Below are 15,550 nucleotides of genomic sequence, written 5' to 3'. Positions count from 1 at the left end.
AAGCTTTATACTGATGTAACAATCTCCACACCACATTAATCAGGACCAGAGTGAGAATATAATAAACTATCACAAAGTAAGAGACACCAAAGAGGGTTTGAACAATCACAAGGTAAGAAACACCAAAGAGGGTTTCAAGACATGAAGGGTGAACAGCATAGACCATAAGGAACTATAGTGAAGACTGGATAAACCTACAGAGGCGGGTACTGAGTGCTGTGGCTAAATTCCTAGTGAAGGATTTTCCGTTCTGGAGCATATTTTTTTCCCTGCAAGTCTAACAAAATTTAACTTCAAGGGCCAGAATGAGGATGACAAACGGGGGCAATGTCTTTCCCTTCATTAACTGACTGAACTGCAAATATTACCAGTGGAGTTTATTCCACTGGAATTCAGTTTTATATTCCCTTCTGATGCCACAGCTCTTCCTGCAAGCTGTTCTTCGCTGACGATCCTGTGAAGATCGTCAAGGCCAAAGGGCAGTATATGTATGACGAGAATGGAAGACAATACCTTGACTGCATCAACAACGTTGCTCACGGTAAGCTTAAAGTCATGGTATTTGATACCACGTTTTCCTAAGCAAAATAAGGAACAATCAGTACTTATTACCAAGACTGCATTGTGTTTGGGGAGGGTTTGTTTAACAGGAAAAGTGGGAGAAACCTTCCCAGAGCCTGTAGTTTGGGAAATTACAGTTGACTTTCTGAGTGTGTGAATGTACTGTCCAGACTTGTTTCCTGTTCTGCCTTCCTGGAGATGTGCGTGTCCAAAACTTACAGAGTTTTTCCATGAAAGCTCAAGCAAAGCACCCAACTGTACAGCCAACAAACAGCCTGACATTCTGCTGGGTTGGTAAAAGTTACTGCTAAGCAAACAGTCAGGGGACCACTGCTCAGTGTGGTACCTTAATTGTGCATTAGGACACAGCTGCTACTTCGTAACTGCGTTTGAAGTACACCTCTAAGAGGCCAGTGCTGTCACTAACACCGTAACAGGGGTAATAATTCTTGGATTACCTGCACATTCCCAAACTTCTACATTATGCAGATGCCTAAATCCAAATATCAAATTAGACACTATTTGTTTTAGCACATCAATTTCCAGTATTAACTACAAACTTTAAAGTACAGTATTGGGCAACTTCAAACTTTTTAAGGAGGGGAAAAAAACCCTTTTAGAGGAAGCCTACAAGGTGTGCTGATACTGGCTTCTGCTGACAGCATTATTAATGCCTCACTGATGAAATATAAACACCAGTGATACCCCTCTACTATTAAGAGAAATACAAGCGTTAATCTGTGAATGAACATCATGGGTGACACAGAAGAAGTCTCAAACCACTCTCCACACTCTCTTGCAGTTGGACATTGTCACCCTGCTATAGTAAAAGCAGCCCATGAACAAAATCAACTGTTAAACACGAATTCCCGTTATCTTCATGACAACTTGGTTGACTACGCAGAGAGACTTTCAAAAACACTGCCTGGGAAGTTATGCACCTTCTATTTTCTAAATTCTGGGTAAGTTGGCTATGGTAGAATTGATCCCTTGTTCTCACCAGCTGTATGTAGGTAAGTATAATACTCGCTTACCAACAGCCAATTGCAGTATTTGGTATGGATGACTAGATGCTGACAAAAGCCATGATTTGGGAGGTTCATGTTTGCTGTGGTCCTTTTTAGAACTTCAGTGACTTCAGTCATTAGTAAGCTTCTATCGGGAAACTAAACTAGTGCTTCCTTTAAGAAGGATTTTACTCTATTTCATGTTTTATAATCCAAGGCCTTATAATGTTAATGTTCACTGTATTATCTTCTGGTCTCACTTGTCTTCTGAACTGGGAATTACTTCTAATAGCAATGCATATTTCTGCTGGGGGGCAGATATTCCCAAGCAACCTACAGCTAAAACAACTCTTTTCTGAAGTAGCTCCTCTACTCCAGCTTTTTAAGGTGGATTCAGTTCTGGTGAACAGTCCTACCTAATGAGTGCTGATTGCTAGGGGCTCTGTGAGTAACATGCATCGAGTTCTGTCTGTTCTTTGCAGACACAAACAGCACTGTAGGGAGGGGTTAGAATTTCCAAACTCAGACATCCATAATGAAACACTTACTGACTTTTTCATTGTAGATCTGAAGCCAACGATCTTGCCTTAAGACTGGCACGACAGTATACAAAACATGAGGATGTTATAGTTTTAGACCAGTAAGTATATTGGCAATTTTATCTACTGTGGGGGTACAAGGCTCAGTTTTGGTGTGTGGTCACAACATTTCTGAAAACCTGTTGTAGTAGGAAGACTGTCACCAGGAAGTTAAGAGATGTAGTTTTCCTCTCTGTTCAGTATTTGCAACACCAGCCCAGAGAACTGTGTCCAGGCTGGGTTCTCCAGTCCCTGACAGACACTCACACACTGGAACATGGCCAGCAGTGGCCTGCCACAATGGGTAGGGAGCCACAGGCTTGAGAGGTTAAGAACATAGGATGTGTTCAGCTGCAAGAGATGGTTAGAGGAAGATCTTACTGCTGCTACAACTCCCTAATGGGAAGGAGCAGAAAAATGGAGTCAGGCCTGCAGATGTACGGTGACAGGAAGAAAAAAAACCCCAGATGTAAGTTGAAACCCGAGGGAATTCTGATGAGACACTAAAGAAAATTTTTTTACCATGAAGGTAGTCAAATATTAAACCAGGATGCTCAGGAGGACTGGAAACTCCATCCTTGGAGGATACTCAGAAGTAGGACAGACATGTCCCTTCCAGTTCTGCAGTCCTGTAATAGTGCTTATGACTTAACACTGCTGTGATTCTAGTCCCTGGTCCAGGCAAACCAGTGCCAAGGGTGTACTATGCCTCTGCATCCCTTAAATCCAACTAGTGCTAAGCTCACTGACAGAAACTGCAGAGCTGTTCTCACCTAAAGTGACTGTACTCCCACCAGGTGAAAGTGTAGCTACTCTTGAGCTATCAGGAATGCTAATCCTAAAGACCTCGTTGATACTGAGGAAATTACTTTTTAGTTCTGCTAATTGTTTTTAAGTGCTTACCATGGACATCTGACATCCTTGATTGACATAAGCCCATATAAATTCAGAAATCTAGAAGGACAGAAGGAATGGGTCCACGTGGTACGTACATCACGCTATAATTATCAACTACTTGTCAATTTAGTGAAGTCTTACTTATGATATACTGAATATACTGTTCCTTTACACAGGCTCCTGTTCCAGACACATACAGAGGACTTTACAGAGAAGACCATGAAGATTCAGTAACAGCCTATGCTAATGAAGTGAAAAATATTATTGAGCAAGCACATAAGAGAGGCAGAAAGGTAAGAAAGAGGCATCTGTCTTGCCTTAGAATTGAGCACAGCTGCCTGTCAATGCCATTCAGGATTACTGAGCCAGGTGGTACAGACTTGTCAAAGAGGAAAGATCACATAATACTGCAAGAACCACCCCATGCCAGAGAGCTTGCTAACTCTTCACACAGTTTCCACAACTTTCAGTGCTGTGGTAAGACATTACATGCTACTTCTTCTTTCAGATTGCTGCATTTTTTGCTGAGTCTCTGCCAAGTGTGGGTGGTCAGATCATTCCACCAGCAGGGTATTTTCAGAAGGCTGCAGAGTAAGTGGTCATTTGTTATCTTTTGAAATTTAACATACTTGTGAACTACAGATAAGAGAATTTCTCTGCCTGCTGTAGCATATAGCTTGATAGGCAGGAAATGACCTATGCTTTCATGTTAGAATGTAAACTTTCTAAGGCAAAGACATGCTTTAAAGTAATGCTTTCTGCATGTTCTTCAACAGTAAATACTATGTTCTGTTTATTCTCTTAAATGAGACAGTAAAATCTCTTATGTTACAGGCATGTGCACAAGGCAGGAGGTGTATTTATTGCTGATGAAATTCAAGTTGGCTTTGGCAGGGTTGGCAAGCACTTTTGGGCATTCCAGCTGCAGGGAGAAGACTTTGTACCTGATATTGTCACTATGGGGAAACCAATAGGAAATGGGCACCCCATTGCCTGTGTAGCAACAACAAAAGAAATTGCAGAAGCATTTGCAGCCACAGGAGTTGAGTATTTTAATACAGTAAGTAAGTAAAGCTGCCCAAACTCCCCTTCTCTACAGGAATCTAAGTATTAAAATTAACCATGCAGTCTTTTTATTAATCTTTATCACTCAGTTACTGTTTATAATATTTGTATCTTTCTAGCACATAGCCTTCTACTTACTGGCTTTATCTGATAAAAATGGCAGTATGCTCATATTATCACTGAGGCCACACTCTCAGTGACATGCTTGTATCATTTTTCCCTTTCCATGACTATGTGTGCTCTTTTCCTGAGCTCAGTTTGGAGGAAACCCTGTTTCATGTGCGATTGGATTAGCTGTGTTAGATGTGATTGAGAAGGAGCACCTTCAGGCTCATGCCACAGAAGTAGGAAATTTCTTGATGGAGCTACTCAAGGAGCAGAAAATGAAGCATCCCATCATTGGTGATGTCAGGTATCAGCACCTTATTTACAGTTTTTAGCTGCTTTTTTGTTTGGTTCACACTCAATCCAACTGATGTGGTTTTAAGATACTCATCAAATCAGTGTTTTCAGAGAAAATCCAAGAGCCTGCTGTGCATCAGATTAAAACCAACTTGAAGCTTATCAAAAGCCTGATATACTTTGCCACCCTGGGCCAGTATTGCTTTATTGATGTGTTAGTTGCTAAAGGAATTCACTTTCCTGTTTGAACTCTTACTTCAAGTGCAAAAAGAAGAGAATTAATGAGCTGGATGGAAAATATGCTCCATGTCCTGCACTGCCATTCTGAGCAGATAAAAGTCTGTGCTGTATTACTACAGCTCTTCAAAACAGCAATACCCTTTCTATCACTAGCCAAACATCAGGTAATTCCCATGCAGGAACAGTCTGGTCTCACTAAAACCTTTAATTCACTTACACTTCCCTTCCTTTGACACAGATTTGACCATTTTTGTTTCTTTTAAAGGGGTTCTGGCTTATTCATTGGAGTGGACTTAATCAAAGATCAAGCAGAAAGGACCCCAGCCACAGCAGAAGCAGAGTATCTAATAACAAGGTACAAAGGACAATTATGTTCTTCCATGTGCAAGGCAGGCACACAATAACAAAGTAATCTGGCCACTCAGTAGTTGTTAAAATATAGCCAACTGACAGAAAAAAGATACCAGCCAGTGCAGATGGGCATTGTCTGGACAGCCTGCATGCTGATGCTAACTTCTTCTGAACTATATGCAGAGACAAACATAATTCCTTGGTATTTTCTTTCCAGACTTAAGGAAGAATATATTCTACTGAGTACAGATGGACCAGGAAGAAATGTACTTAAATTCAAGCCCCCAATGTGCTTCAATAAGGAGGATGCAAGATTTGTTGTGGACACAATTGACAAGCTACTAACAGGTAGTACAGATCAACCCTGCCTTATAGAGGGTTGCTTTTGGACTGCCTTAAAGTCAATGCTGAGCCTGCTTTTTAGAGATGCTAAAACAGCCAAGATGGTAGATACTGAGCACACAGGAAATAAGGCTTAGTCAATTCAAGTGTAGCTTTCACTTCTGAATTATTCTGGTTTAAAGTTCCCCATCAAAACTATTTACTCCACAGATGCACAGGCCTTAAAATAGCTTTGCCTGTGTGCATTTGACACTTGGCTTTTTATACAGTTTCTGCACACTCAGTATTAATCAAGTCAGAAACAAGTTTCTGCACTGTCATGAGTTTGCTAAATTGTTGCTGCTGCTCTTTCCAGATATGGAAAAAGAACATCTGAACCAACAGAAAACATCCGCTTGTGCTACCTGAGCAGGTATTTATCTATATTCATCTTTTACTATTTAAAAGCCAAGGTTCCTAGACATAACTTCACAAGCATTGTCACTGGCACTGGAGCAGGACCAAGCATCCTTGGAGATGCTTTTACTCGAAGTTAGTTTGCAGGCATTTCTGGCAATCTAGAAGCACAGACCAGACTTTGTGTACATCTAGAACTCAGTCTGACACTTCCACACACACTGTTCATACTCAACTGTTTGTAAGCTACGTCCACCATATCCCAGAAAAGCCTACAATTAGAGCATGCTGTGCTTGTCTGGGGAGCTTTAAGAGTGACTGGGTTTAACCCCTGGCATGCAAATGACATGCACATCAAGATGAAAACAGCTTTTATGCTGCTCAGTGCCTCAAGTCTCTAGTCAGAAGCTGTTCCAGCTGTATAATTACTTCTCAGCAAGTCTCCACTTAACTGACCTTGACATCAGGAGCACTGTACATTCTGCATGCCACAATTTGGGAACCTCCACTTATGCCAACAGCTTTATGAAGACCAATATAAACAGTACTTTTAATACTACAGCTCCTGTTTTACTTAACATGTGACTTGAAATAGTACTGTTCTCTTGAGCGTTTTTGACTACTTTGCAGGATCTTTCCAGGTTCATGGCTGTTATCTCATGCTGAGGCATCAATTTACTCCTTTACTTGGAAGTTCATGGGCATCATTAAGACTCAAGTCCTGTTAAATCTTCCAAGCCTCATATATCTTATTCTCTGCTGAGGTCCCTCTACAGCTTGCTTACAGAGAACATCTACCTGCAATTAATTTTGCCACACACTCATATGCAGAGTGCACACTTACTTACACAGTTAACACCTCAATACCAACACACTTGGAAAGAAGTACTTCAACCTACTCTAAAAGGCAACCAAGTGTATTTTAACCAAGCACCCAGTAAAACTCTAAGTTCCTAGATGGGAATGTACCTCATATAATGCTTGTAATCAATGTTATAGTTGGTGGCCTCAACCACCATACTAGATTCACAGTGCTATGGCCCTGAGCTAAGGAGAAACATGTCTTTAGTTCATTAAAATATTAGTATAGCAGGCACAAGAAAAATGTGTTAATATTTTATTTAGCAAGTTAACGGAAAGACATACAGCTGATGGTACTACTTATTCTTGAGAACAGACAGATTACTTGACAGTGCCAGTTTAACTTAAAGACCTAGTGACTTCATGGACTTGTCTGCAATCTAAACTAAGCACAAAAAATGCCTTTATTTTCTACAGGAAACCAAGAATGCAAAAAACCTCTTACTAAGTACACTACTAGTGACACTTACATATAATGTAAGCGAGATGAGGCAATGACCAAGTCAATGATGCTTTTACCAAACCAAAAACCCGTAACATTATTTTCTTTCCACAGGTTTCAAACAATGTTCAAGATCATCTACTAAGAAACACTATTCTACTATAATTATGCACATTTAACCTTCATCCTAGCATGTCTTAGACCAGATAAGTTACCTCTGATTTTATTATTTTCAGTTATCTTGTTATTAGTAAAAGCTTTCAGAGAAATAAATTTTGCTAGAGCTTGTTTCAACTCTGGCAGAAGTGTGGAATTGGCTTTTATTTAAAAACAGCATTATCTAAAAGTGATTATAAAGGAATGTATTTCTAGTAGCTGCTATAAACTACATGTTCTAAATTCATGCTCTTTCAGGTTATGACTTTTGCAAATGAAGATGAGCCAGTGGGTTCTCTCTTTAAATCTGCAGCTACCTATGCAAACACCATTCTAGCTGCCAGTACACCCAGGCTCCTCTAACCAGTTTCAGAACAAGGTCCCTAACAACACTATAGTTAACAGTCTCTGTAACCAGATTAAGTCACAAACTTCAGTCCCAAACCTGTAACATCAAACGCACGAGGAACAGACGGGGGAGGGCCACGGCTCCCAAACCGGTTCTTACAAAATACTCTGTGTCCTCAAGAAATCTCCAAGTAGGATTAGTAAAGTAAGAGTTCATTACAGCCATAAGCAACAACCTTGTGCACAAGCCCTTGCTTTCACCAGGCAATTACATGTTGTGTCACAAACTTTTCAGGCAAAGAATACAGGGAAAGCCAGCTCTGCATTTAAGTACCAGTATCCTCAATTTCTGCTTAAAGCCACATCACCTGCCAAGGAAGCATCACCTGAGAACACACCTCCTTCCAACACCACCAGAGTAACAGCCAGCTGACAGACTACTGCTAATACACTGCAGCAGTATGGGTCTCATACTGTGCACATTCCCCATTGGAAGGCAAACTATTTGCTAGAAAAATACTCTGCTACCCCTTATTTCATAGGAAAACAAGTTAAAGTATGCAATAGAGTAAAGCATTTCAATTTTACATCCTGAAACCGTAATACTTTTAAATACTGTACTTATTTCTTTCAGTGGTAGGCAATTTCATTTGCTAGTTGGGCATTAGGTTGCATACTCCAGCTGTAAAGGTGTCATATCAACTGTCAGATTGAAGATCTGATTCATCTTTTTTATATTCCAGATTTCCACTTAACACCAGAAAGTATTACAGGCTTGTAAGAGTCTTAAGGACTTGTAACTATACAGCAAGTTTTTCTTTCCAAGGACAGCCAGCAGGGAGCAGCATGTTATAGTCCCTGCAGGAATAGCTGCATCCTTGTTTAAAAAAAAAACCCTGAAAAGGTCACTAGTAACATGTTTGTGCCTTGTCTTAGCGTCTTGGTTTGATTCCACTTCTGGTTCCCATTTATTCAAATAGAATTCATGGTAAGAAAAAAAAAAAAACTTACAACTTTTTAAAAGGAAAGATTAAATTGATTAAAGGTTAGAAGTTTACTTTGTGCAGCCAGACTTGCTACTTACTTATAAATCTGAGATTGGGAGTATTCTGCAGCCAGAGAGGCAAATAACGTAATAGTTAACTGCCTTCAAATAGTGGTCAACTAGTCAAAAAAAAAAAAAAAAAAAAAAAAAAAAAAAAGAGAGCTTATTCAGAGCTGGTCACTCATCTCTTTCTGAAAGACATGTTTTGTTGTTGTTTCTCTACCCACAACTTTAGTGGAGATTTTTTTAGCCTTTTTTGATGCAGAAAAAGGCTGCAGATACTCAGACTTTGCATTGGTAATTTAATGTCTGTCTAACCTGTCTTTCAAGGCAGGTTATTGTATAACATACAGTTAAGAACTTGTAGAAAAGTCTCAGACTCAAGGCAGTGAACATGAAGGAAATGCAGCCAGCTGCTTGCACAGCTCGACTTCCTCCTGCAGTGCTGTCTAGACTCCCAAGCCCTACCTGAAACCTACACCTCTGGCTCCTCCTAGCACAGCCCTATAATGCAGACACTAAATACAGTTATGCTGAGCCTCTGTGCTTGTCTAGAGCATGAGCTGCCAGCACAGCCTCCACAACAGCTGGGGCTTTCCACCTCAATTCTCTTCTATAACCTCCAGGCAGAAGTGACTGCAGTTTTCAGCTGCCACTTAACTGCAAGTGAGCACAACTACCAATACAGCCTTCTAGTTTTAAGATTAAAAAAAATGGAAGCACAACTCTTCATCTACCAAGGTACTGCCATGAACTAAGTTCTGGGAACAGGATGCTGGCGTTTTACTAATACATAAGCTGAAGAATGGCACAAGACACTAGATTACGCCTTTTTTATTTCAAAAGCTAGGATAGCTTCAATATCCATGTCATGGTGAATCAGAACACATGTAAAATACCTTACAATACATTAGATTCCAAAAAGGTACCAAAAAGTACAGTAAAATTAACACTTCCATTACAGGAAATGTATGACACAAAAACAATACAAAATAAAAAGGTGGAAAGTGACACTGGTTCCCTAAGATGCATCTCATTCTGTACAACTGGAGTAATGCAGAGTCCATAGTTAACTCCAAGAGGCAGTCCCTAGATGCAGAGCTGCAGCTTTAAGCAGACCCTCAAAATCAGTTTCAGTTTAACCTATTAATAAAATCATTAATTAATAACTTCAGCAAGGCTGAAATTTACACACCACACTGTCTAGACAACTAGTTATCTTTAAGTATTAAACATGTAAAACATTTCCAGGGAGCTCTTCCAAGTAAGATGCACATTTAACAGGCCATAGAAATTTATTGTAAAGTTAAATTTGGTACAGAACTGAAGTATCCATCTACAGCATTGTATACAAAACCTATGCAGTCATTTTCCAAAAGAGACCATGCCACTGCATACCTGAATAAGTTTGATCAATATGGCTTGTAGTTATTCTGATGACCACCACGTCTTGGTGTCTTCCCATAATTTGCACTGCCTTGACCTATGAACAAGAGAACAAATGCATTAAACTGCTAATTAGTTATGCTTGCTTATACCCAATACAGTTCTCTTTACTTACTGTAATCATAGCCTGGTCCATATCCATAATACCCATATCCTGAATAATCATAGCCTCCATAGCCACCATAACCTTGCTGATAGCCGTATCCTTGATTCCCATAACCCTGGTTCCAGTAATTGCCATAACCTTGATTCCAATTTTGACTTTGAGCTATAGAAGGGAAAACCATCCACAAAATCCCATTTTAGTACACACAACTTATTTAGAATGTGTCCATACTAAAGTAGTGCGTGTGGTACTTACCGCCGCCTCTTCCACCTCTGCCTCTTCCTCCATAGCTACCTCTTCCTCCACCACTACTGAACTGTTGCTGCTGGTAAACTTCTTTTGGCTGCGCTACCTTAATCTCGCACTGAAAATAAGAAACAAGGATGAGTGTGTATGCTGTTCTTATAGCAGCAGCACCCAACCTAACCAGCTAGGAAAGCCAGAGGTTACCCTGGAGGCAAAGGAGGTATACATGCTGTGCTCCCCATCATGTGAGCAGGACTAACACATACCCAGAAGCATCTGATCCATTGTGCCACCTGGGCAAAGGTAAGTCACTGGCAGCCAAAGCAGGCCACTGCTTTCAGAGTATTTTATACCACCTATTTCCTACCATCAACTTCCCCATGGAAGAGAAAGGTGAGTCATTACTGGCTGTACAAAGCAGGCCATTGCTTTAAGAGTATTTTAATAATGTCTATTCTCTTCTATCAACTCCCCCATGGAAGAAGTGCTAAGGCTACCTTGGCATTGCTACTGCTCCTGTAGAAGCCACAAGGCTGCCCACTATCCTGGCACAACCTCCAAGATGAGGCTGCTGCTGTTGGACCACTTCACCAGAGCTGCACTGAATGAACCAGGCTCTAAGAAATGCACAAGAACGGTTTTTCTGGCAGCCTTTGTATATGCTGAGCATCTGTGCTGGACTACGGTGCATCTACCAGCACTTGAAATCATCACTTATCAAATACTAAGAACAGAATTGACACAGAATGGTTGCCCAGAGAAGCTGTGGCTGCCCCATCCCTGGCAGTGTTCAAGGTCAGGTTGGACAGGGCTTGGAACAACCTGCTCTAGTGGAAGGTGTCCCTGCCCGTGGCAGGGGGTTGGAACTGGATTAGCTCTAAGGTCCTTACCAACCCAAATCATTCTGTGATTCTATGATGGCATTTCCAAGGCAGGTTCCCAAGCTGCAGTTCAAACTGTCAGCCAGCTTCCTAGTTCCTGAATCTGTGCACAGGCTGAGATGAAGGCTACTGCTGCTGTGAAACGAACAACTCCCTGTGATAGCAGCACTCAAGCAAGCATGGCTTGGAATTCCTCACCACAGCTTTAAGGTAACCTGCTCTTTTTTATTATCACATTTGTAACACAAACAAGCCTCAGTTATGAGATACAGATGTGTTTTCCACTCTCTTGGCAATGAGTATTCATTTGTCCTGAAAACAAGCCGCTTTTTTTGTGTCTTGACAGCTACCAGTGCATTACATTTGCCAAAGATTATTCTGTGCTGCGTCAAGACCATTAAATTAAGTGCAGTCTAAGTCACTGGCTCATTATGACCAGATCTAGATACAGATCTACTGTATGGTTACTGGCCATGGAGAAAGGGAAGAGGGATACCTCCAGCCAGCACACATCATTTGCCTCCAGTCCTCCCTCTTATTAGCTTGACACATGAGTCTCTATTAGCTAGTTCCACAGAGGAGCAGTCAGCTTTTCAGAGCATCTCACACCACATTTAGTGTATTTCACATAACCAGCTGATCAGGTACAAGGTGCCATAAAAAGTTTACTCTGTGCATCCTTGCATTTGGTTTACATGACATGGTTTTGGTAGCAGTGGGGGGCTTCTGAGAGAAGACACCAGAATGTGCCATGTCAGACAGAGGCAGTTCCAGCCAGCTGCTTACAAAGTTAAGTGTCTCTAAGCCTTGAATTTATGTGCGTGCTTTATGCACAGATATATATATGTTCAAATAGTTTACATTGCTGGACTGATACATAAATAAGCCACTTTTCCCACATGTATTTAATGAATGCAATTAGATACCTTACATACAAAAGCCCCTAGAGCATAGCAAGTATTAAAGCCACAAGTACTGGCAAAGGAACCTTGATAGCCTCTGTGACTGAAGTTAGGGCAAAACACCTGCTTGTCCTTGTTGTAATTTTGGTACCTTGAGACCAGGTGTCTACAAAATCCTTTTCAGGTTACAGGTGCAGTGGTATTACACTTCATAACTTGGACAAAAAGTTAAAGTCAAAGTTTCTACCTTGCTTCCACTGACGTTATGGAATTTCTTCTCCAAAACCTTCTTCACTGGATCTTCTTCCTTGAAAGTGATGAAGACAAACCCCCTCCTCTTGTTGGTCTTTGGATCCATTGGAAGTTCAATTGCTTCAATCTGAAGGCAAGAAATACTGTTTTCAGACTTGTATTTTAGCACAACAGTTAAGTACATGGCATTTGGGACAGTAAAACTCTTAAGTTTCCTGTCTATGCATATTATGCAACACCACAGTTGCAATGTTCTTCCTATACTAACATCGGTTTTCAAACCAGAGGTTTCAATTTTGCAGCTCTTAAAACCAGTTTTAACTTCTGATAAAATGTTTAAGACAAGAGTGTCTATCAATGGAAGCATCCAGTACAGTATGTGCCTCCCTTGCTCTCAAGATGGGAAACCTCTGCATCAGTTACAGAAGCCTTAATACATTTAAAGTTAATCTGCAACTTGCAAATTATTAGTAAACTAAACAGCAACTGAAGACTGTATACTTCAGTGTTTACCAAGGTAACATTACACACCTCTCCAAACTCTCCGAAGTATTCCCTGATTTTCTCTTCTGTGGCTTCTGGGTTGAGTCCACCAACAAATATTTTCTTCACTGGATCCTTTTTCATTGCCATGGCCTTCTTGGGGTCAATTAGTCGTCCATCTAGCCTGTGTTCTTTCTGTTCCAGAACCTGAAAGATAGTTTGATATGATTAACTCAAGCTGAAAAGCTTCCCCTAAAAGTCAGGAATCTGAACTATGAAGCTTAAAGTCACCTTTTCGACACTCCCAGGTTCTTTGAAGAGAATAAATCCAAAGCCTCTGGATCTTCCTGTGTTAGGGTCCATCTTTATCGTACAGTCAGTCACCTCACCAAATTTGGTGAAGTAATCTTTCAAGTCTTTTTTGCTTGTATCCCAGCTGAGGCCACCAACAAACATCTTCCTGAAATTTCAAAGAGACAAAAAAGCTGTTTAGATTCAGGAAGCACTCCAGAAAAGCACATGCAGCAAGGTGCTCACAGTGGTACACACCTCAGCAGCGTTGTCAGAAACAGCGCCAACTGTTGAAAGTTAGCTGGCAAAAGCTAGTGATACAACAAGAGTTCTCAAAGGTGGGTGTGTGCCCCCCTTCTTTATAAGAAAATGACACCACACATCTTGAAGTTTATTGCAGGCTACAAGAATCAGTAAAAACTGGCCAGAATATCCCTTGCCAATCACTTACATTCTTTCAGCAGTATTCTGTTACTTGCATCAAAGCAGTACTGATTATCAAGTACTGCCAACTCAGTTTCTGAAAGAACCTAGGATTATTCCTACTATTTTAAAAGCATTCAGGATAGAATAAGGCATCAAAAGCAAAATATTCAAGCTCTTCTAGGATTCGGACAAATGGTGGTAAAAGTTTTAGTCCTAAGAACCACCTGCAAGATTTAAACCAGGTATCTATGGCCTCCAAGAACAGCCACATACAACAGATGGGACTTTGGACCTGTCTTAACTACCATGTTGTGCACTTCTTCCTGCTTAGTTACTGAATCTAGTTCTATCTTCATCAGTACTACAGAAGTATCTCAACTGTTAGTCTTTACTCTCATGAGGGGCCAATACAGTACTTCCCTGCCCACTTACCCTAAAACATCCTCTGAAGCATCCCAAAGAACTAACCACTAGTGAAATGCAATACAGAAGTGAAGTTAACAAAACTTTGATCAGTCAGCAAGGCGCTTTTCAAATTAAAACATTAATAACTTGGCTGTATTTTCTATTTTCAGAGTTTCCAAGGTAACAAACTAAGCTTTTAAAAGCATCCCAGCCTTTTTACCTAACTATAGACTTATAGATTAAAGCAGTTTGTCATTACTCTGTTTAGAGGCAACCTAGATTTGGCATTAGAAGCCAGGAGCATTTTAGAAACTAGTCTATGTATAAAAAAATTAAAAAGGGGGTTTGGTGTTTATGTGTAATTGATTTCCCAGAACCAGCATCCATTTATGTTCAAAAGGCAGTATCAGAAAAACACCTATGTGGTTGTTTGGGGTTTCTTTGCCTTCTTTCCTCCTCAAACTGAATGAAACCATGTAACCATACACTTTGTAGGCTAAACCCTTATTTTTTTTTCTCCAGAAGACCAAGCTGTGCACTATCAAGTACAGCATGAGACATAAGGTGCAAGTTGTTTGTGGGCTTCTTGCAGCCGTTACAACAGAGAAATGCCTTACAAAGTTTACTAAGCCTTTCTATTATAGGTGAAAGAAAGGTAAATTGACAGATTCCTTCCCATCACACCATCTTGCTTACTGACCAAGCACTGCTGCTATAATTTGAACAGACCAACAGTGGCTTCCCATTCCCTGTCATTATTGGCTACACTTACAGAATGATCAAGAGAAATACATCGGTTGTGGGGTAGACAGGAATTTGTCTGGAAGCAGCCTTATGCCATCAGGTTGGGCTTGTGGTACACACACAGATCCTGCCACATGCAAAATTCACCTCTTACCACAGCAATCAATATTACACCTCATAATTTACAGTCCTTTGTTTTGTAGTTGGAATGTCTGATACCTACATATATTAAGTAACACAATATAGACTCTTGCAAATTAAGGCCAAATTCCTAGCATTTTGCTTGGCCTTCAGGAGCCATGCAGATGACATTTGCACTCTTAACATGCAGCTTCTCTTTTCCTCCAGCACATATTAGTGCAGCTAAATCAAAGCATGTTTCAGCTGTTAACAAAATACTCAGAGTTCAGGGTGCTGACAGTAGCCTTGGACAGCTCTTGTTTTAACACATGGATCTGGGGTTGAAATTGTCACCTCCTAGCAAGAAAGGGTATCAGCCACTTCTCAGGGCAGAACACAAAAGCAGTAAACAGAAAATTGGCACACAGCTTAAGGGTTTGGTTCTCAGTCCTTCTAGTGCCTGCAAAAGGTACATCCGGCCCTAGCTTACAAGAAACTTGTACAAGTCTTACTCCTTCCCTTACAGCCAAAACCTATCATGCTACTGTGGTTTCAGC

General features: G+C 40.6%; 2 protein-coding genes across 2 annotated transcripts; one reads left to right on the top strand and one right to left on the bottom strand.

Annotated features, from left to right (window-relative positions):
• The first annotated feature begins 420 nt into the window (after positions 1-420).
• On the top strand, positions 421-5,851 carry PHYKPL (5-phosphohydroxy-L-lysine phospho-lyase). Its single transcript, XM_010024283.1, has 11 exons — positions 421-541; positions 1,364-1,523; positions 2,134-2,208; positions 3,043-3,130; positions 3,220-3,336; positions 3,552-3,634; positions 3,878-4,103; positions 4,366-4,520; positions 5,016-5,105; positions 5,319-5,449; positions 5,799-5,851. The coding sequence occupies exons 1-11, from the start codon at positions 487-489 to the stop codon at positions 5,849-5,851; spliced, it is 1,233 nt and encodes a 410-aa protein (XP_010022585.1). The 5' UTR covers positions 421-486.
• Positions 5,852-9,509: 3,658 nt separating this feature from the next.
• On the bottom strand, positions 9,510-14,068 carry HNRNPAB (heterogeneous nuclear ribonucleoprotein A/B). The gene is made up of 7 exons (XM_010024281.1): positions 14,040-14,068; positions 13,299-13,467; positions 13,056-13,214; positions 12,520-12,651; positions 10,499-10,607; positions 10,253-10,405; positions 9,510-10,174 (listed from the first exon to the last, which is right to left on the bottom strand). The coding sequence occupies exons 2-7, from the start codon at positions 13,461-13,463 to the stop codon at positions 10,104-10,106; spliced, it is 789 nt and encodes a 262-aa protein (XP_010022583.1). The 5' UTR covers positions 13,464-13,467; positions 14,040-14,068; the 3' UTR covers positions 9,510-10,103.
• Between the last annotated feature and the right edge of the window lie 1,482 nt (positions 14,069-15,550).

Source organism: Nestor notabilis, unplaced genomic scaffold (assembly GCF_000696875.1).
Source record: "Nestor notabilis isolate BGI_N333 unplaced genomic scaffold, ASM69687v1 scaffold34031, whole genome shotgun sequence".
Lineage (NCBI taxonomy): Eukaryota > Metazoa > Chordata > Aves > Psittaciformes > Psittacidae > Nestor > Nestor notabilis.
The sequence above is the reverse complement of the archived record's forward strand: the minus strand, read 5'-3'. Positions and strand labels throughout refer to the sequence as shown.